Source organism: Dasypus novemcinctus, chromosome 5, assembly GCF_030445035.2.
Source record: "Dasypus novemcinctus isolate mDasNov1 chromosome 5, mDasNov1.1.hap2, whole genome shotgun sequence".
NCBI lineage: Eukaryota > Metazoa > Chordata > Mammalia > Cingulata > Dasypodidae > Dasypus > Dasypus novemcinctus.
The window spans coordinates 27,240,252-27,263,385 of record NC_080677.1 but is presented as its reverse complement, the minus strand read 5'-3'; the positions used below and the strand labels follow the sequence as shown (position 1 = coordinate 27,263,385).

The following is a 23,134-nucleotide window of genomic DNA, read 5'->3' as shown; positions in this document are numbered from 1 at the left end:
GTTCTTTCCTCTTTGGTAGCACCATCCCAATTCAGGCATCTTCGGATGCCTCAACTCTCATCTCCAATCTGTCCTCCATACTTCTTCCAAAATAACCATTCTAACATTCAAATCTCACTCTGTTCATCTCCAGCTTAAGAACTTGCATCCTAATAATTTAAAGGATATAATCCAAACTCTTTAAATTTACACGTGTCAAAAAAAATTTCTCTGGAAGGTATGAATGGGGAGAGGCTACCAAATACTTTTGATAATAAAACTTGTTTAAATATCTGCTTCCTAAAGCTATGTTCACTATAATTTTGAATAAATCTAAAAGTAAATTTGAGGGAAGCAGACTTGGCCCAATGGCTAGGGTGTCTGCCTACCACATGGGAGGTCCGCGGTCAAACCCCAGGCCTCCTTGACCCATGTGGAACCGGTCCATGCACAGTGCTGATGGGTGCAAGGAGTGCCGTGCCACGCAAGGGTCCCCCATGTACGGGAGCCCCACGTGCAAGGAGTGAACCCTGTAAGGAGAGCCGCCCAGTGCAAAAGAAAGTGCAGCCTGCCCAGGAATGGCACTGCACACACGGAGAGCTGATGCAGCAAGATGACAGAACAAAAAGAAACACAGATTCCTGGTGCCGCTGATGAAGACTGAAGCGGTCACCGAAGAACACACAGCGAATGGACACAGAGAGCAGACAACTAGGGGAGAGAATAAACAAATCTTTAAAAAGGAAAATAAAATAAAAGTAAATTTGAAAGTCTCCATGAATCACTATCTGGTCCATGCCTTCCTTCCCAGCATTCTCTTTCGCAATTTCCCTTGCCTCTGAACCTGGGTATAATTTCAGTGGGGGTAGATAGTATTGAAAGCTGATATCTCCATTATCTGAGGGACCATTAGTATACTGATGATGCTACTCATATATTATGAGTTTATCCTAATTCTTTCCTAGAGAAATAAGCACATTTCAAATAAGCATTGATAATTTACGAGCTATCAGGTATCTGGGGATATGCCAGTGACCAAAAGAGATAAAAACCCCTCACAGAGCTTATATTCTTGTTGGGGTAGACAGACACTAAGCATAATATATAAATAAACTACATAATATTCAGATGGTAAAACAGGCGAGAGAAAAATAAGGCAAGGAAGGGGAATGGGTGAGTGTCACAATGTATATGGGATCTTCTCCAGTATCATACTTTGCTGTCGATTCTTTGAGGATGATAACCACAGCAATTCTATAGCTGCTGGTAAAGACCACTGCTCCCGGTTGTGGTGGTGAAGTTCATGTGTCAACTTAGTCAGGTTACGGTGCTCAGTTGTTTGGTCAAGTAGGTACTGGCTGACGGTTACATGAAGATAATTTCGTGCATTTAAATCATCAGTCAATTGACTGCATCTATGGCTGATTACGTTTACATTCAATAAAAGTGACTGCCTTCAAGGATGAGGGAAGTCTCATCAAATCAGTTGAAGGCCTTAAAAAGAGAAGTGATGATCCCAGCAATCAAAAAAAAGGGAATTTCCTTCTCTACTTAAGCCAGCCAGCTTCTCCTGCAGAATTCACCAAAAACCTTCATTGGAGTTCCTAGCTTGCAGGCTGCCCTACTGACTTCGGACCTGTCCATCCCCACAGTCACATGAGCCAACTCTTATAATAAATCTCATTACTGTGTCAGTTCTGTTTCCCTGAAGAACCCTGACTAATACACCTGGAAGAGTAAACGGGAAGGATGGGGGAGGGAAAGAAAAGAATCTGGCTAATGATAAGAGCAGAACTCAGCACAGGACTGTGGTCTCACCACACCATGCACAGTTAGATTTCAGTGCCCCAGCCTGGATAACGGTGCCAATAAAACCTGCCTCCCATCTAGCTCATGGAATATTGTGTTGAAAGGTCTCATGGCCACTCATATATTCATCTTTATTTTGAGTATTTAACAGTTCCCATTTTGGTCTTTATGGTTCCTTCACCACATACTGAGTGAACACTTATTATGTGCCAAACCCTATTCTAGGCACTGGTGATACAGTGATGAAATACTTTGTGCCTGTCTCCTGGAATTTACACTCTAAGGGAGGAGATAAAAAATTCAATAACAGATTGAATAGGGAGATACTGATAAGAAGGAGACAAGGTACCATTGAATAGTCCAAGCATGAGATGATCAAGTCCTGAACTCAGATGCCTCTCAGACAAGCTGGGCTGAATTCCTGACCATCTGTACTCACTTATAAAGCCCTTTTTATAAGGGTGTCATGGTAACAAATTGGTATTAAAATCCACTCGTGGCTAGTAGGCCTTTCTAAAATTTTGAAAGAGCGACTTCCTCTCCGATCCGCAGTCTGCTGCATGGACAAGCACACACACACACATCCTTCTGCCTCCCAAGGGTTTCTATTTTGTGGACTGCAGAAATGTTATTACAAGTTATATAAATGAGCATGTTTTAGTTTTCAGAGTCATTAGCAACTTATTTGAGCACTACTGTTTTGTTTTGTTTTATGTTTTAAACACAGTCGTAAGAATCCTAATAGTAGGACAAAATATAATAATAAAAATGACATGTCCTTTTCAGTTAGTGAATCTAAAGTTCTCATGGGATTGCAGTTGGGCAGGACATTTCACTAGGGAGGATAAGGAGAGAGACTGGAAGGCACATGTTTGGAGAAGAATCAGCCCAGGGTTGTGGTCTTGCCACATCTTGCCCAGTTAGATTTCTGTGCCCCTTTTATGTTCAAAGGCACCTGGTGCTGGGTAGAGAATAGAAAATGAAAACGCAGTTACACCACAGTGCAACCTCCTCAGGGAGAGAAGCCTAATAGATATGAAATACAGAAAGTTGTAAGACAGTGCGTTGTGCTAAATGTTTTTTTTTTCCGCACTATTCTAATCTCAGCTCTGTGGATTTGGTCAAACATTTTTCTCTAGCCTGGGTAGCTCCGCGGAGTCATTTGAATTATAAAGCAGCCCAAGAGAAGCAGTTCCTGAATGTGTGGGCATTAATTGCTCCAGCTGGGATGGCAAGAGAACAAGCTTGATAACACTTACACATTGTATACCTCAGACCCAAACTCTGTGGATGAGATAACTTTCCGCATATATCACAATATAATCAGCAGTAGTGTTCACTGGATATAAAGTGAGCTTCCTGTATAAGGCCAGTCAAAGAGTTGTCACATTAAATAGTCCTCAACTCTCAAGAAAAACTGCCAGCCAGAACGACAAGATTTTCAAATAAGTTATAACCTCTACTTGCAGCAGCCAGACAATTCAAAAAACAATTTATGTGGCATGGATTCCCATTTAGATCAATGGCAATGAAGCTCACTTGGATTACTTTCAGAAGGGGGTCTCTATAAATTGCACTGTAAATAGAGACCCCTTGAAAAAACACATACTCCCTTATTGCTTCTGCTTAGAAACTTTGGATATTCTGGTTGGGATGTGGTCTCCCTTTAGATGAAGCCACCTCAGAGCAGTGCCATTTTGATTCATTTTGTTTTGTTTCATGCGTGTGTATGTGTGTGTGCTTTCAAAAACTATAACTACAGCAAAACAAACTGGTGGGGAGCTGCTTTTCCCTTCATTGCCCTTGATAGGAAAGGAATGCCTGGGGGATATACTTGGATACAAACTATATTTTAAAAGCATACTAGATATCTGATGCCAAATATCTGATGAAATGAGTATGTTGTAGTTATGGAAGGTGTCCTTGGGACCTGTCTGGTCCATTGAGAAATGAGCTATAAATGTACCAGTATCACGACAGCTTCCTGATGTTCATTAAATCTTTTCACAGAAAACAACATGTATTTTTAAGTCACCTTTCCTCAAAGAGAACCCAATAAAGTGAATGAAATTCAGAGCTCTCCACCCAACGAGAATGCTGGTTTGCTGAGCAAACCCCTGATTTCACTGTTCAGGTATTGCTAGGAAGCACCAGTGTTGCCTCTGACTCCCACTTTCTCCAAAGCAGCCCTTCTTTCCAGTAAACATTTTTCTGCTAGAAAAAATCCTAAGAAAATATCAGAAATTGAACTGAGCTGGGAGTGGGAATAGAGAAGAGAATTTAGTAGCCAGAATGCATTTTAAATTTGAACCTTTGGTAGGTTCTTGGACCACTTGGCAAGCTGTTCGGAAGCAGTTTGCAAAGAAAAACTCTTCCTTTGATTAAATGTCCCTCACTGGGGTCCCCAAACTTTTCTCCAGTGGCAAAAAAAAGACAAGAAACGTCTCTATGCATATTGAGCTACTATAACGCTCTCATCTACTGACACCCCCCCCCCCACACACACACACACACACTCCTGTCCCCAAAGAAAACATGATTTGGAAATAACTAGGCATTCTAAGACAGTCAGAAAGACAGCTGTTCTCTCTTTTGGAAGGAGGGTAGCAGTGACTGTAATTAACAGAGAAGCAGTTGTGGAACTTCTAGCCTGTATTTAAAGGGCCATGCTAGAACAAGGTGAGCAGTTGTGACTGTTACTGTGTAATAAAATGTAAGAAAATGGGGCAAGAGAAATAAATAAATGCACTTACAGTCCTCGGAGTCGAAGCCAGATTTTCTCGATCTGTTCAGGTTGCAGGTATTTCAGAGAGTTGCTCTCGAATTCTTCAATCTCCTTGGTCGGTGACTCCATAGCTGCAGGTTATCACTGGGGTTGAGGCTGAGAGAGTTTGGGCTGTCCCCTCCCCGCCTCCTAGCCCGGTCTGGCCCTCAAGCCCCAGCCTGTCGCGACACTCCTTTGCCCGTCTTTCTTCTAGCGGCTCCCCCTTCTGAGCCCCCCAATGCCGGACTTAAAGTGGGCTCGGAGGGTAGGAGACCCGGGCTCCGGGTGTGTCCCGGGGACAGCTGCGGGAACCAGCCATGGTCCCGGGCTAGTACCCAGGGATAGAGCCCGGGCTCCTGCCCGAGGAGAAGGCACCTCCAATCTATTCGGGTTCTTTTTTTGGCAAAGCCACGGAAACAATCGGCGTGGCAGCTGAAAGGTTTGGAAAAGAAAGGGAAGACTGGGTGGGGAAGAGAGGAAGCGAGGAGGGAGAAAGTGAGAAGGGTAGCAAATAGAGGGGAAGGAGCCGAAAGGGGAGTTGGCGCGGGGCGGGGTGGTCCGGACCCAGAGGCTGCACGCCCCGGGCCGCTCCGCCCCGCGCCTCCGGCGCTCCCCCAGGCCCCCTTTCTCCCCTGCCTCGCCGCCGTCGCACCCCCTCTGTTTTCTTTCACTTACCAGCAGCTCTGCTGACAAGCGAGAAAACTGACAACTGAGAGAAGAGTCGTCTGTCAGCGCTCCGGGACTGCCGAGGGGTCTGGCACCCGCGCGCGGGGAGGGGCGCGCCGGGCACCGCCGTCTGCCGAGCGCACGCCCGCCGGCGGCAAACTCTCGGACCCGGGCACCCGCTCTCGCCGGGACTGCCCGCGGCTGGGCTGCGCGCAGCCTGGGGATTTCAGTAGCTTCTGAATCCCGCGCGGGCACCGCACCACGCGCGAAAATCCCAGGGAGGAGAAGCCTGTGTTTTCCCAGAGGGCTGGCGGGGCAAACTCCCGCCGCGAGCTGCTGCGGACTCTGCTCGGAGCTTGCATTTACGGCTCACTTCCACGCCCGCGAGAAGGAGCCGGCTCCACTGTGAAATAGTAAAACGATTGATAGGAACTAAAATAACCGCACACTTAGGATTTCCTGACCTTTTCTTGCGAATGCGAGTTTTCATGGGTTTTTTGTTTGTTTGTGGTTTGTTTTTAATGGTGAGAATAAAAGGTGAAAATAAAACAACAGTGATTCCGCTGATTAATGCCACATACTCCTCAAGGGGTCTCTCTTGGGAGATTTCTTAGTTGCTGGGTAGGTGGATATTGAGAGTGGCAAAGAATTTCAGCTACAGAGCTGCAACTCACTGCTGGTGCTCCCTTAGGGTCATTTACAATTGTCAATAAAGTAGAAAGATCTGGAAGAGTGGGACAAGCGTGGGGAGGGGGGAGGTTCCTTAGGAAGAAGGGACTGAGTCCAAAGGAAAAAAAAATCAGTGTTCAAGTTGATTGCAGCCCTTGACGTCTCTGAACTCATCTTTAAACTCCCCCTTCAAAATGAAACCAAAAGCCACGCCACAGGGGCCTTTCAAACCTGGGACCCAGGGTTCCTGAGATTCAGGGGTACAGCAAGCCATAACAGTGTTTTTCCTCACTAGCAGGTAATGTTTCTTTTAGTGACACTCTGGGCATTCTTCTATGAATGAGATAATTTTCTGCTTCTCAAAAGTAAGATAAATTTAAAGGTGAGGACTCGGTTTTCTTCAATGTTTAGGTAAAGATCCAGTCACATGAGTGTGACAAACTAATAAATGATGGTGTCTAAATCCTAAATACTCACACATTTGGTGGCAAGCCTTCACTTTCCAGAAATCAGAGGTGAGAGTGACAAGGATGACATGACTGGCCCCGTGCATTCAACTGGAGAAGGAAACTGACTCAAGGTGAGATGACAGGTCTGTATGGTGAAAAAGGATATACCCAATCACCTGCCACCAAATCCCAAGTCTCTTGGTCAAAGTAAGTCCACAAAGGTTTTCTAGGAGCATGTACATTTTCACTGAGTTAAGTCCTTATTACCAGGCACAGATAACATGAAGCAGTCAGCATATTAACATGGAATTCACTTATCTGAATAAAACCCACACAAGGTCAACCAGCAGGAAGTAGTGACCTGGGGGAATGGGATGTGAGGAATAGAAATTATTTTAGCTACTCATTTTGAGGACAAAAGAGAAGGGCACGGTCCCAACAATGGGATATTTCCATCAGTTTGGGCTGCCTGCTATAAGAATATAGAAGTGTAGTAATGATAATATTAACAGCCAAACACTATTATAAGGATTCTAAGCTATGTGGCAGACACTATTATTATCTTCATTCTACAATAAGAAAACTGAGGCACTGGGAGTTTGTGTAGACCTACTAGAAAGAGAACTGGCCTAGAGAAGACCTGAGTTTGAATTATGACTATTACATAATCATATGCAAATCTGACCACTTTCACTGGGCCCCATTCCACAACTGAAGAGTGAAGAATTGAAGCAAAAGAATTCTCATATCCCTTCTACCTTTATGATCCTATGGGGTCATCTGGAGAGACTTGGCAAAAGGAATTGCTGATAAGTGAGATGACTATTGCTGAAAACATATTTTACTCATGTCATGGTTTCTCCAAGGTTTGCCTGGGATGAAAGGATAGAAGGGAATAATAAAGGATGATATTCATCTTCCTGCCCAACTCCATGCCTATGACTTTTTTCTAGTGTTAGTGGGATTTTGATTAAGAGAAGAGCAAATTTTGAAAGGAAAAAAGCAAGAAAGAAAGGAAGAAGCTTTCACAGCAATTAAGCAAATCAGAAAGAGGGGACAAAAATATTTTTATCAATTTTATGAAACAGGACTTTGGTCATTTTAGAGAAATTTTTGAAACTAAGTCTGTATTAGAAAGTTGATAAAAACAGAACTACCTTATTTTAGTGGCATAATTGTTTTGGGAGCTGGAAGGGACCTTAAAAAATAATCTAGTTTAGAGGTTTTCAAGTTTTCTAAGCAACAGCTTTTTTTATTTCAAAAAAGGTCTTAGACTCAAATGAAAACATCAGCTTTTAAAAAATAAGGTAGAGCTACTCATACTGAATGGGGAATAGTTAGCTCTCAGGGTTCCTTGCTCCTGGTTCATGGCTCTTTCTAAACAACATTAGAAAATAAGCTTGTCTCCTCTCTATCAACAAAATATTACTATTTTTTGATGTACCATGTTATGATGTCACTCAGGTTTAGTCCCTTTTTAACCCATCACAGTGTATGTTTGATAGCTGCAGCAACATTGCAAGCCATGATTTCTACTGGCATCCTGCTCAAAGGCAAGCAAAATAGATGTAAACCGACCCAGAAAGAAAAAGCCAAAGAAAATACAAAGCCTCTTACAATTTTGTTCTGGAAGTTCATTTCTATTGTGGTTTCTTGACCCAGCTTTTTGAGTAAGACTCAGAAGTGCTGTTAGGAAATCTCACATGGCAAAACATCACTAAATACATAGAGACACATACACACACATACATAAACATATAGAATTATACACACATACACACATGTAAATAATGGCTCATCTACACACATACATACATGATTGCTAAACGTACATACAACAACCTAGCCCAAGTACTAGCAAACCTCTGCACCACTAACATTAAGCATCCTAAAAACAGAAAGAAGGTGGACTCCCTGTCCCTGGCAGAGTTTGAGAAGCTGGATGACTATCTCACAAGAAAGTGGGAATCAGGCTTTACAGAAACTGGAATGACCCCAGGAGCCCTTTCATCTCTATAATTTCATGATTCAATGCAAAATCATAATAACCACAACCACTAACTCTACCAATTATCAAGAACTAGTGTGTGCCAAGCACCATGTTAAACACATCATGGGTTGGTTCATTTCATCCTACACAAAACACTACAGTTTGATTATGCCTATCTACAAATAAAAACAGACAGGTTTCCAAAAGTCAAATAACTTTTCTAAAGACTTACAGACACATTAAGTGGCAGAGCTAGGTTTTAAGCCCAGACCAGAATGCAAAGCTGTGTTCTTACCCCTTTGCTACACCACCTTCCTGCAGATATATAGACTAGTAAAAGAGCTGGGGTTTAGAGGATGGAGACTACAGGAGCACAGGCCAAGGGGCCACCGATTTTGTGGATGGGTTAGGAAGGCTTCATAGTGGAGGTGACACTTGAACTGGCTCCTGAAGATGGAGCAGAAGTTGCTTACATGGAAGGCAGGTGGTTCCAGAAAAGAGGCAAAGAACTAGGAGAGGAGGTGAAGTGTCCAGCAACCCAGAGAGAGCTTCAAGAAAGTTTGACTACAAGTATGTGACTAACAGCAGCAGAAGAAAAACCAGGAAGCATCAGCCAAACACTTGTGGTCATGGAAGAAGCTTGGACTCCCACCTGCAGATGATGGGGGAGACATGGATGATTCTAAACTGGTAGAGGGGGGTCATATATGGAAGGTATCTGCTGCGCTGAAGATGCTGTGGACATCAGGCATGGAGGTCAGCAACCCAGGAACCTGCCAGGGGAGCAGGCAGCAACCATGGGGCAAATAATAACCAGGGATCCAGAAAAAGAGCTCGGGTACCAAAGGCAAATGAGCTCCTCAGCTTACAGAGAAATCAGAGCAGGACAAAGAAAAGAGACAAAATCAGAAAAAGCAAAGCATTGACTCCCACGAGCAGCCGTGTTCCAGCTGAGGTTCCGACTACTTGCTTTGACCTCCATGAAGCCAGCCTATGCCCTTGACCTACTTTTCATGACTTAGGATAGGCATGCCAATGGAGTCTGTTGAGAGGGAAATTCTAGAGAATCATTTAAGGCATCAGAAGCAGCCCTAGGCAGCAGACTTGGCCCAGTGGTTAGGGCGAACATCTACCACATGGAAGGTCCACGGTTCAAACTCTGGGCCTCCCTGACCCGTGTGGAGCTGGCCCGTGTGCAGTGCTGATGCACGCAAGGAGTGCAATGCCACACAGGGGTGTCCCCTGCGTAGGGGAGCCCCATGCGTAAGGAGTGCACCCCGTAAAGGGAGCCGCCCAGCGCGAAAGAAAGTACAGCCTGCCCAGGAATGGTGCTGCCCACATGGAGAGCTGACACAACAAGATGATGCAACAAAAAGAAACACAGATTCCCGTGCTGCTGACAACAACAGAAGCGGACAAAGAAGACACAGCGAACAGACAACCGGGGTGGGGGTTGGGGGGGAAATAAATAAATAAATAAATAAATCTTAAAAAAAAAAAGAAGTAGCCCTAATTGGGCAAAGTAGCCCCCCCTTCCCACCCCCACAATACGGGAGCTGGCCCCCCAAATGCCCTGTCAATAGAGGCTGTTCTTTTCCATTTGCTTCTCTTCCAGGCAAGGGCCTCTTTGACAACATTGTCATACTGCTTTTAACGTCTTCTCTGGTTTTATGACTTGGGGCAGAGTCTGTCCCAAGAGACATCTCCACTGGAAAAAAGAGGTGCAGGAAGAGGTAATGTGCAGCTAAACCCCAAGAACCTCCATTCTAAGTCCCAGTTTGAATAGGGATTTGAGTAGCCAGCATCTCATTGTATGCCCAGAGAGCGGTCCAGAGAGGCAGGACGAAAAGGAGATACAAGAAGAGACAGGATACAGTCCCAGCTCAGGCAGCCCAGCGTGACCTACGTGAGACTCACAGCTTATGCCCTGTCTGCAGCAGGATCCTCAGTTGCTCTGACAGGAGCTGCTGTTTCTAATCCCTCAACGGAGGTGGCCCAGGAAAAGGAAAGGAGTAGCACTGGCTTGCTGTGTGGCCTAGGACAAGATACTTCTTTGGCCATGGCTGGATTGGACTCAGTGATCTCTGGGTCCTTTTTAAGCTTTCACATACCCTGATTTGAAACCTACAACCTCTCTGGGGTTAAGCAAGCTTTTCCTGGGCCCCATAATGCAGCAGGAAAACTTGAGTCTGGCTCCTGAGCTAGAGATGCCTGTAAAAGATATAAACATAGGTGGGCCAATGAGAGCCACCCTCCATTCCATACTTCAGAACAAAGGGTTGTACCAATGGGGTGACATGTGACTCCAGAAGATCAGCTCATGGTCCTTTATGGGAGATTTGATGTGGCCCCTGGAGGAGAATGGGGGGGGGGAGGTCTATTTATATTTTCTTCACGATAACAAGCTATAAGACTTGAGTAGACCTGCCCTGGGGTTACCTTGTCTATCACATGGAGATGGTCTACCAGCAAATAATGCCAACATGGAGGAAAGCACAGAGATGAACTAGATGGAAGCAAATGTGAAAGAATCTTTTAAGCACCTTGATCCTGCTTTGTCTGAAGCAAGAGCTACTCATGGACTTTTAGGTTACTTGAACCAAATAAATGGTCCCCCCTCATTCTTTTCCCTGAAACTAGTTTTAGTCAGATTTCTGTCACTGACAAAGAATCCTGACTAATGTAATTGCTCCCTTAGAGGACTGTGGTAATGTACGATGTACAAACAGTGCCGTGAACATTGGAGGCTTTCATTAAAGAGGATTTCCCCCCTATCCCTCATCTCCTCCCCCTAAAGGTCTCACCAGCCCCCACTGGGCATGCCCCCAACAGGGCACGAGGGGAAGGTAACCAGAAAACAACACAGGGACCTTGGAATGGGCAGTTTCTGAGGTATCTATAAGGAGTCTTTATTATTAATAAAGAGGTACATCAGTAATAATTTCTTGATAATGACATGTCAAAGCGCTGCCATATTACACACATTAATCCCTTGAAACAACTTTGTGGAGAGTGAAACACGTATTATTCTTATCCCCATTTTGGAAAGGAGGTGGCTGAAGTCTGAAAGGTCCCCAGGCTGGTGTGCCTTCCAGTCAGTGGCAGGGCAGTATGACAGCACAGCTTCCTGGCTCCTGGGGCCACTCTGCCTGTCCAAACACACTGCCAACCCAGCAGAATTAACTTGGCAGCACTAATGAAAATTCTGTTCATGTAAAACTGCTGATACTACAGTCAGCCAAATTCTGACTCAAATGCACATAAATCAGTAGGTTGGTCTTCCTTTCCCACTAGCAAATTTGAATATGGGAAATATCTGAGCTGACAGGGACCTTAGCAATCCCTAACCCAAGTCCCTCATTATATTGATAAGGAACAAGCCCCCCAAGCAAGAGAAGTAACTGCATACCACGTCCAGTACTTGTTAATGGCAGCGCTGGGACCAGAAGTCATGTCCCCGGACTCCCAGTCCAGTGCTCCATTGTCTCCAACTTCTTCCCGGGGTCTCTAAAACAGCTCCTGCATCTGCACAAGGACTTAAGTCAAACGTTTGTTCACAGATAAGAAGGAATGCGCACTGAAAGTGCAAGCCACTGGCGAAGGCTTCCTGAAAGAAGTGGGTCTCTTGGGAAATGAGTAGAGGAACTAGAGAACAGAGGCTCCAGGAAAATAAAAATGCGTGTGGCAGCTCAGGCAATAACAAAATCCCTGATGTGATGAGTTTAAGGAGGTGAAGAAGGGGGCACTGGACAAAAGGTTAGATTTCCAAATTGGGGTAGGCCCGGAATACCATATTACAGCTTAGCTTTTTGTGCTCTTGCCAAAACAGAGCCACTAAAATTTGTTGAGCAGGTGTGTATTAGATGCAAAGTGGAATTGTCATTTAACAAATGTGATTTGTAAAGAAGGATTGAAAGGTTTTTCAATAATATGGTTTTAAACTGTCACCAGAGATAAAGATGTTCCAGTTTTTGTCTCAATATCTGGGGTGAAAATTTTTTCACAAGCAAATATTGGAAAGACTTAAATTCATTTTTCTTTCATTCATTTACTCATTCATTCATTCTACAGCATTTTATGAGTGCCTATTATGTGCCACGCACTCTGTGATACTAAGGATACAGTAGGCAACAAAAATAGTCCAGTGCCTGCGTTATGGAATTTCAATCTAGTCTGGGACATACATACTACACAAACTGTAAGACAACAAATATATCATTGTAAATTGTGAAAACTGCTGAAAAGAAAGCAAACAGCATGGAGTACAGAGAAAAATGGAGAAGGTTATTTGGAAATAGAGTTGTGCTTCAGCTATCTGTTGCTGTGTAACAAACTACCCCCCAAATTTAGTGACTTTAAATGACAGCAACCATTTTCTATCCCTCATGATTCCCTGGGCTGACTTGGGCGGTTCTTCTGCTGGTCTGGTTTGGGATTACTCATGCAGCTGGAGTCAGCAAGTGAGAGGGGATCAAATAGCCAATATAGTTTCACTCACATATCTGGTGCCTTGGCAGTGACAGCTGGATGGCTGGGATCTATCTATCTGTCTGTCTGTCTCACTCTCTTTCTCTTCACTTGGTCTCTCCACTTGGCTAGGTTCGACTTTGTTAGAGTGTGAGAGCAAGTATTCTCATAGGGAGGAGGCAGCAGCATCATATCCACTATGTTTAACTGGCCAAAGCAGTCACAGAGCTGGCCCTGTTTCAAGAGGAGGACAAAGAAACTCCAACTCCTCACCAGAGGGACACAGACTTTGCAGTCATCTTAAATCCAAGATGGCCAGGGATGGCCTCCACGGGAAGATGGCACCTGAGCCCAGACCTGCAGAAAGAGGAGTCAGCCAGATAAGAAGTAGGAGGAAAACATTTCTGACTAGAGAGAAGAATAAGTATGAAGATCCTGAGGCAGGAAGGGGTTTCATGTGTTCACGGAATTGGAAGGAAGGAAGCTGTGGCTGGATGGTGTGAGCAAGGTCTAAGGGGCAGGCAGACAGGGAGAGGCCAGAGCACAGCCTGGACGGCAGATTTAAGGGTCAGCATTCATCTGAAGTACAATGGGAAATCATTGAGGGATTTTAAGAGGAGATTTACGTTTGTTAAAGATTACTCTGATTGCTGCATAAAGATGTTTGGAGAGGTACAACAACATTCCCTAAGATGTTAGATGGTCTCAAGAAATGGCCTGAACCGAGAGCGACTCTAAACCCATGAGCTCCAGAGTCCGTGTCACAGTGAAAATACTGAATTAACCCATTAGTGATAATGAACTGATTTCCTTGTGATGGATCCCTACTATTAAATGACCCACTAGACTGTAATTTCCTTGAGGGAAAAGACCAGGAATGTCTTGTTCATCACTGTCTCCCTAGTACTTGAATGACCAAATGACCAACCGGGATTCTCAGAGAAGAACTGTGAAATTTATTTCATTAATGGTCCAAGGTTAGCAAGTCTTCACGCGTAAACCAAATTCAGAGAGCCTACGTGAGACATGGACACAAATAAGTGTTCAGCTAGACCAAAAGTTCATGTGGGGCCTTTCAGAGAAACACAACAAGACACTGCCCAGAGTCACATTTTACTTTCAGTTATCTGGCAGTTTCACCTCATTCCTTAAACCCTCCAGATAAGTGAATTGTTACTTTTTGTGTTATTCAGTACAAGGAAGATGAAGGATATTGGTTGCTTCTGAGAGTATTTTGCAAATTATCCTTAGGGGCATCTAAATAGTCCATTCCAGTCCTGGGACTCTCAGAAGTGAAAATATTTGTAAAACCCAGGGAAACAAAAGAATAATGTCTCCATGAATTCCTTCTAATCCATGTGCTTTTGACAGATTAATGCTAATAAAAATAAAATAAAATCCTGCAAGCACCTTGATTTGGCCCATAATCCTTCCAGTATCCACAGTAGCAAATCCATCAGTAGCAAACCCATCAGAAGTTATATTTCTACTTCTGAGAAATAAGCAAGGAGTGGGACTGATTTATGGAATAAGGATTAGAAATTTATGGACACAATTCAAAAGTAATTAGCATGCAAAATGAATTTCAACAAGAAACTCTAAAACTGCTTATGGGCCACCAGTACCACCAAGCTACGAGGTGGGCTCCCACGTAGACAGTTACACGGCTTCCACACAGCCTTAGCTAAATGAAAAAATGAAAAGTATTCTCCTCAATGAGATTTAGGAAGCACTTGAGAATTTTAACTAAGGCACTGAGAGAAGAGTACTAAGTCCCTGAAAATAGCTTCAATCCTATTAGAAGTCACTCTGCTTTCACTGTGCGCCAACCAGAGTTTTCTGAATCAATTAGCCTCTAAAGAAGAACAATTTCATATATTTCCCTGTACCCACCCAGGTACAAACGGTATTTGTGAAAATCGGTCCCCCTTTCATATAACAGCAGTATCCTCTGCATCTGGTGCAGAAATCATCCCTGTTTGCCAGGGACAGTCCAATTTTAAATGATCAGAGTAATAATTTTCATATAGGCTCGTTGTATATGCAATAAAACCTACCAGAGACCTGCCATTTCTGCCAAATCAATTACAAGCAATTCCTAAGGATGCTACAATTGCTGGGACTTTTTTTTTTTTTTTTTTTTTTTTTTGGCCAATTTTCCTATTCATTCACCCTAGGATTCATCTATCTCAAAATATGTGCTGGAACCAACTGGTCAGAGAGGAAATTTCAACGTGTGACCTTTTCAAAACCCCTCTGCCTCCTTCAGCAAAGTCAAACTCAGTTAAGGATTTATTGACAGAGGGCTGGTCATTTACTACTAGCGACCCCAGGAGCTTTGATAACTGTGGCTTTACAAACAACGTTCATCAAAACCGCAATGTATGTCAGAATACTGGCAAGGAGACTTACAACACTCAATTTGATTTTAAATTTGATTGGAATTTCAGTGATAGCCTACCTCCTCCTTTACTATCTAGCCCTAAAAACGCTATTTATAAATGCATCATCATAAACCATTTAAAACATAAAAAACAGAAAGGGGGGAGGGGGCGCTTAAGAGTGCTCTTCAAAAGCACACATGAATGCGTCAATCTGGGCACCTTGGCGGCAGCCTCGGGCAGCATTCTGTCGTGCTGCCTGCAACCCCACACAGATCCAGATCCGCTGGCTGCGCCAATCTCGCCAAACATTCCGGGCCAAGCTTTGCTAATGGGCTGGGCCCGCTAGGGCGGCCGGAGCCCCGCAGCGCCCAGGAGGCCCCATTTGTCCCAGCTGCTGCCAACCATCGCGCCAAATCAGTATCCCTCGTCAGATGGCGCTTTCAGGGCAGCGAGTCACAGCGTTCCCGAGGCTGTGACGTCGCCGGGTGTTTGCAAAGCGGAGGAAAATCCCTCCTTGCACCACCCGCTCTGACCTCACACCAGCCAGCGGGCAGAGCAGCGCACTTGCGTTTCTTTAATCACCCGTGAAATGGTGCAGGGGAGAAGCGGCGGCGGCGCAACTGCGCGGAAATCACCCACTGGGACGACCAGATGTGACTCATGCTTTTCACCTCGGAAGGGAAGTAACGTTTTGGAGCAGGATTCCACTCTGGCCTGCCTCCAATGGACACGGGCAGAGAACAGCCTTGCTGTTCTCGGCAGACAAGGACTGTGCAATGCAGCTGAAAGAAAAGGGCCAACATAAATAATGTGCCTGGACCGAGGGCGGACATATTTTTCAGCTATCTGGGTAACTGAGCGGTTGTCAAAATATAGTCCTAAAAGGCCATGTGTGGATCAAGCCGTGACTCGCTGAAAGGGCAGGTTTAATTAGCCCTGGATGGTATCCAGGGGGCATATTACAATCTCTCTCCTTTCCCCAAAATAAATACTGCCATGAACACTACTAGTAGTAGCAGTAGTAGAGTAATAGTAATAGTAGTAGTAATGACAATAGCTACTGTTTACTGTATGTATACAGTTTGTACTACCTATTTGCAAACACGGTGTCTATGAAATCCTCACACTGAAACTTAAGTAGCTCACCCCAGGTCATATAGTAAGTGGCAAAACTGGACTTGAACTAAGGTTTGTGGGGACTTGACCTACCTAACTGGTGCCTCTCAGAGTGGGTACTTTTTTGTGTGCTAAACTGGCTAACTCCAAGTGTCTGATCAACAAACCGCCCTCTGACAATGGTCCCTTTGCAATTACTAACCACTTGGAGCGATCTGTTAAGCAGCTTTGCACAGAAGAACCAGGAGACAAAGTAGAAAAGAAACCACTAGCCCAAGGCCACACTTCCAGTCAGTGGCAAGGCTGAAAAAGAAAGGAGAAACCAGTGATTCTGGCTGGGAGGATGCCTTCTGTCATTCAGCCCTGCACGCAGACCCTCAGCCTGGCTGTGAGTTGGTGTTTAAGACCCCAGGGGGTATGTGCTGTGGCAGTGGGCGGGGGCAGGCGCACTTCCCCAGGGTTTCTAATGACAAACCGGGACTATCCAAGCACGCGGAACAATGCCTAAATTAAGGACTCTGGCTGAGAAACACTGGATATCACTCATGCAGGAAACTCTCTGTTAAGTGCCATCTATTTTCTGGCTTTTGCCATCAGCATCTTTCCTTCTCTCCAGGAGGACAGAGAGCAGTAAAATTTCTCCTTGTTATTTCATTAAGGCAGGACAGAGTAGATCCTTGGTACCATTTTCTTGCCTTTTAATCTCCCATTCCTTTCATCCGGTTCTTCTCTTGTGCGAAAGCAAAAGGAAATGTTTTCCTCGATGAAGCTGGAATGAGGGGAGCTAGGATGAAATGCCCCTAACTAAATGAGTGGGCAGCACTGTTAGCAACGTTAGTAATAATAATGAAAGTAACACCACCAGCTCTGCATCTATCTCCCTTTGGGACGCTCCGTTTCACTGGCTTCCCAAATTGAAGCATAGAATTACACTGGAGGGACTGAGCTCTCTGGTACTCAACAGGGCTTAATGAAGCTTTCACAACACCTGTGCTCACACTTCTTGTCATCCCAGCTTTCTCAGGAGTGGTATCATCTGCGTGGGAGCAAACTTGCACAGCCTCAAAATTCCAGGGGGACCAGGGATTCCGAAGGCAATGACCTTTGCATGCCCAGGTTTTCCACTCCCTACCCAGGAAGCTGTGGGCTCAGCCATCTTCCACATTGGAATCAATTGTCATTTTAGAGTTTCCACTGCAAATCTTTGTTTAGAGGTCCTGAAAAGCAGACCAAATATGGGGTTTGGGAAAAGGCTTTAATTTAAGGGTTGAGAGTCTAATAAAAATTACAGACTTATTATCTCTCCATTTAAAAAAATGTATATACAATGATTGATTTGCATGTATTTTTAGGGGGTTCTTGATCCTTCAGTGACTCAATGAGTTGTATATGTGTGTATGGTTTTTGGTTTTGTTTTTGTTTGGGGAATTATTTTTAATCAAGTTTGCTGTTTTCAGCACTAAAAATATACTTTAAAAGGGGAATATAGCTTAAAAAAGGTATATTCAAGTTCTTCAAAAAGGAAGCTGTCTTTAATGAGCACCAAATATATGCCAAGTTCTCATATTATACATGGTTTTGCATTTAATCCTCTTTACAATCTTTGAAAAGCCGGGACTGGTTCTGTCGTATTCACCTCTCTATCTCCAGTGCCTTCCACAGTTTTGGTGCTTATTAAATACTCGCAGAATGAATTAGTTGTTAGATTTCATAGATGAGGAAACTGACTCTGAGAGGTCAAGTTACTTACCATACTAAACAGTGACTAAATGGTAGAGGTGGGGATTTTAACTCAGGCCTGTCTGGTTCCAAAGTCTGTGACCTTTCTGCAGCATCTCGATGAACATTTGATATGACCTTCCTTGAGACTAATGCAAAGACATAAACATAACAAATAAACAAATTATATGGTACGTTAGTGGCAAGAGCTGCGGGAAAAAGAAAAGGTAGAGGAGGAGGACTGAGAGTATGAATTGGGTGGGGGAGGAGAGAGCAGGCTGCACTGTGGCCAGATTTGGCCTCGTTGAGGTGAGATGTGAGCAAAGCTTTGAAGGACCTGAGGGAGTGAGCTCTGCAGAAGAGTGTACCAGGCAGGGGAGACTGAGAACCAGGCCCTAAGTGGAAGTATGGCAAGTGTCTCGAGGAAGAACGAGGGACCTGGTATGCCTGGAGTTAGGTGAGCCAGGGGGAGAACAATAGGACATGAGGTCGCACTGGTAATGGTGGGGTTGGGGAAAGACCGTGTACGAGGCATGGCATTGCAAGGACTTTAGCTTTTACTCAGAGTGAAATGGGGACTCGCTGCAAAGTTTTGAACACAGAAAGGACATCATCTGACTTCCGTGTTTAAAAAGACTACTTTGGCTGCTGGGTTGAAAATAGGCCATGGTGGGAGTGAGGGCAGGAGTGGGGAGGCCAGGTGAGAAGCGATATCTGCTTATCCAGGCAAAGCTGATGGCGGCTCAGGCAGGGATGGTGGAGATGGAGAGAAATTTACTCTGGATATACATCAATGTGGAGCCAGGAGGATCTCCTGGCCTGTTGGGTATGTGACATGAGAGGAGTTAAGGATGACTCCAAGGTTTTTGGCCTGAGGATGCATAACTGACATCTGTTTAGGCTCATCCCTACATTCTAAGAAGACAGGTTTTAAACCCTGCTGTCTTACTCACAGGCCCTCAAAACCAACCTGAGATAAATAACATGATGTGTCACAGTTTCCAAGGATGTTCCCTTTTTTAGATGCTTACTCCACATAGCCTTGTGAAAAGGGAAAGCAGAAAGGAATTCCTTAAAAAGTACATCATGTTTTTTACTTGATTTGAGTTTTGTAAAGCAAGCTTGGGAGAGTATTTGCTTTTTCTAGCTCCATAGGTTTATATCTAAGGCTGCCGGATCGTCTCTCCTGCTCACTGGGCTGCCAGAAGCCACCCCTACCGCTCACTCATCACTGGTGCTTCCGAACAACTTCCTGAGCTCTGGGTGTTTTCACCCCCCCCCCCCCCAACCCCCGGGTGAATCTGACACCAAGAGTGAGAAGCCAGGGCTGCCCCTCTCCCCCTATGGAAAACAGACATTTCAGGATAGCCTATGCTGCCAGACCAATGTCAAGCCGTCAGCTCTGGACACAATCAAGAGTGAGCTGAAGATCCCCTCCGCCAAGGAGACAGTGCAGCAGGTTAAAACAGAAATTGCCAAAGGTTTTGCAGAGGGTAAGTCTCCCATTTATTTTGAGGGTTTGCTTTTTAAAACAGCAAAATGTAAAATCTTAAGATGGTAGACAAACTATTTTGTTGGTAAAGAAAAACTTAACTGTACATTTCCTACGTGCTAGACGTTTTGTTGAGTGTTTTTAAATCCATTAACTTGCTGAATTTATACAACTTCCTGGGAAATCAATATTATTTTCTCTGTTTTTCTGAGAAAGAAAGTTTAGAGAGGTTAAGGCGCTTGTCCAAAGTGCACAGGCGCCTGACTTCAAATCAAGAGCTTCCACCACAGCTGCTTCTTGGTCGGCCAACTGTCCCAGCCTGCCTGGGTCTGAGTGTGTTCCCAAGGTGTGGAACATAAAGTTTTAAATCCAGGAAAGTCTTGGGAAAACCAGGATAAATGGACACCCTCACTGCCTCTTTAAACTAAAATATGCACATAGAAAATACAGTCATTTCAAGAATACCTAGAAGAATTTGTAAAATATCTGAAGTCTATAAATGCACCATTGAGAAAGCTAAAAGCACACACATTTATGTAAGGTAAATATGGGCTCATATGGGTTTCATCCTTAAGAAGAGCAAGTTTCCTTCCCACCCAGGAAAGAGCCAATCTTCAGTAATCACAAGCAGCAGGGTCCTTAGAATTTGCTGTAGCACACTAATGCCCAATTTCCACACATTCAACCACACACCAGGATGACTTCCTCCAGCTGACTCCCAAAGCAAGCTTGCCAGTTGTGAGTGTTCCCAAAATCCAATTCCTTTTAGCATCTGTTTGCTGCAAAATGTCAACTGTATCTTTTGCTCTGGTCATTACAATTTATACCCCTAACTATTTTACTCATGGACTCTGGCCTAGTATCTTGCTGAGGGGGCATCAATGATTTCAGATGCTTGGGACAATATTCAGCTGTTTAAAAGGGTGGTGTTATTTCTCCAGAGCCTGGATGGCACCATGACCTAATGCTCACTCATTTATTTCAAAAATATCCATGGGGAGTGGATGTGGCTCAAGTAGTTGAGCGCCTTCCTCCCACATAGCAGGTCCTGGGTTTGGTTCCCTGTGCCTCCTGAAAAAACAAACAAGCAAAACAAACGATAAAACCAACTCAGGGAAGCCAATGTGGCTCAGTGGTTAAGTGCCAGCTTCCCACAAATGAAGTCCCAGGTTAAATACTCAGCCCTAGCTCCTCAAAAAAAAAAAAAAAAAATGCCTATTTTGTGCGAGGCCTAGGGCTATTGCCTTTTCTGGACTTTGGAAAAGTTCTTTCTCTTTAAGGAGCCACATTGCTGTGGTGTCCTAGAAGCCTAGACTGTGACAGATGATGTAGAAGCCATCATCCTCTTTATCATCCAGTGATTTGATCAAAGGAATAGAAGACCATAAAATAAAGCCAAAGCAGTTGAAGTGTTGCACTGGGCCCATGGGCTTTGAGCAGCCAGCACTGCTGTGCCTGGGGTGAGAGGCTCTAATAAAGCTTGTGTGCTTTGGAACACTACTAGGCCAAGAGGACAGAAAAGTCCTTCCTTCCACCTCATTCCATAGACATGGAGCACGAGGGAGGCACGATTTTCTACCTCCCTTCTCTCAATCTTTGGGCCAACACTCAAATCAGAAGGGAAGGTAGTGTATCACTCAGACCCAGAAATAGATGGGAAAGGTCTCCTCTGCCTGTAGTAGGAGTATGGACCACACTGCATGTCTCTTACTCATGCGAGTGCCCCCATTGCCGTGGTGTCCTGCTAAATGTTTAACAATGGGCTTTCCAACTGTTAAGTAGTATTTGTGACATTAGCTGATTTCCATGGTATAAATACTCCCATGATGGCCAATTTCAAGCTACCAATATGACATCGCTGTAGACAGAGCTACTCGTATACCCACATCCTTCTTTAGTCGACCCTGTTCCAATTTTTGAATGAAAGAGGAAGAGAGTTTTGTTGTAAGAATGACCAGACAACAAAAGCAGATGGGGGGAGCATATGACATTTTGCTTGACTCTAGTGGGAAAAGGGGTGGAGTTTTACTATCTAAGTTAAGAAACTTCTTTCTCTAGTGTTAAACAAGTTCACGCGCATTATTTCGTTGCAACTCTTAAAACCTTTTTTGAAAGAGGAGAAGCAGTTATTATTAAACAGCCAAGGAAACAGTCCCAGAAGGTTGAGAATGCTAATCAAACAACTAAATCTGAGTCGCAAACCCTATTTTGTAGTTTTTCATTTGTTTGCTTAAGCACCGACTCTCTCTCCTCAGTGAAGAGCCAAGTGTCTGTTTAATGTGTGTGATGCTGGTTCTCTCCAGCTTTAACTCTCTCTGTGGCTCCCTATTACCCATAAGATAAGCCCCAGGTATGAAGCACCGCCTAGAAGCCATCTTTGCCCTGGCCCCACCTCCTCTTCAGCTTTATCTCCTCATCAGCACTGCAACCTTGTCTAAATTCCAGGCAAACTGCTTGGAGTTTCCGTACAATGCCTCTCTCTTTCACAGCTCTAGTCTCAATTTATACCTTCCCCCTCACCACAACTGCAGACACTCCTCCTTTGCACCCAGCTCCCACTGCCCCAGCCAGGACCTGTGTACCTTTCTACTAATTATTGTCCTCATTTCTTTAGAAGACAGTCTGCAAAGAAACTCCTTGAAGGCAGGGATCAGGCCAGATTCATTCTCCATAACATGCAGAAAATATTCAATAAACACTTGCTGAATCATCTTGGGTATTGCATTTTATAAAAAACAGTCCTGCCACTCACAAAGACTATTTCATGCTCAGCTGGCCTGAAGATGGAAACTCTTTTTGGGAAAGAAACCAGACTGCGGCAGCATTTCTGATGAGGGCCTCAACAGAAGGGAATCCAAAGTGAAGTCAGACAACAAAGACTGTGGTCCCAGGACAGGCAGATCTGGTGTCCCTCTATGGGCGCACATGACATTGTCTTTCATCTGCAGTTCCTTCCTTCCAGGCACTGGCAGTTTAGAGAACTGGCTCTCTCCCTGCAGCTGTGTCCCAGTGTATAGCTGCAGAAGTTATGCGGGTTGGGCCGAAATCGCACAGGCCCTGATGGGTCAGGGCATACGAGTGGTTCACAGGTGCTTATTTAGTTCTACAGACCCCTTTGGGCCTCAACCAAGTCTGTGGCTTTGCTTCATCCTTCTAATAGACCCAATATGCTGCTTTGAGCACAGATGTACTTCATCAACTCAGTTGGCATAACTAGAATGGATGCTGCATGTGGGGAAGCTTTAACTGGCTATTCTTTCTGCTTCCAGAACCTTAGAAATGGGGTGCATCAGGCAATAATTTTTCTTATGCCAATGTGGATATGCCCTCCCTGTCTTCACTCCAGATTAGAAAAAACAAACTAGGCTGTAAGTAAACTGCCTAAAGAATGATACAAGGTCTCTCACACCTGGTTCCTCTCCAGCCTCTACAAAGACCAAGTCCCAATGTGTGCCACAAACTTAGGCCCTATACTTAGGCGAATATTTCCCATTAAAAAAAATGTGTTAATAAAAAATATATATATTTCCCATAACATTGTGTTACACAGAATTAATTGGCACCAAAAAAAATAGGCTTTGGTTAAACAAATGCTAGTAACACTGGGTTATAGAATATGAAGAGGGAATC

At 44.4% G+C, this 23,134-nt stretch overlaps 1 protein-coding gene across 10 annotated transcripts in view; it reads right to left on the bottom strand.

Moving 5' to 3' along the window:
- The window catches only part of PDE1C (phosphodiesterase 1C), a 749,644-nt gene that overhangs the window by 352,126 nt on the left and 374,384 nt on the right, over positions 1 to 23,134 (bottom strand). Inside the window, exons 1-2 of one of the 10 annotated variants that reach the window (XM_058296808.2) lie at positions 5,228 to 5,565; positions 4,542 to 4,644 (exon numbers count right to left, since the gene is read on the bottom strand). The exons of 5 other annotated variants lie outside the window; for them this stretch is intronic. In XM_058296808.2, the coding sequence (XP_058152791.1) occupies positions 4,542 to 4,642 (101 nt within the window). In that variant the 5' untranslated portion in view covers positions 4,643 to 4,644; positions 5,228 to 5,565. Of the gene's footprint in view, positions 1 to 4,541; positions 5,195 to 5,227; positions 5,566 to 23,134 lie in introns of those variants that run through there. 4 more of the 10 variants (XM_058296806.2, XM_058296804.2, XM_058296805.2 and 1 more) reach the window with 4 other exon arrangements.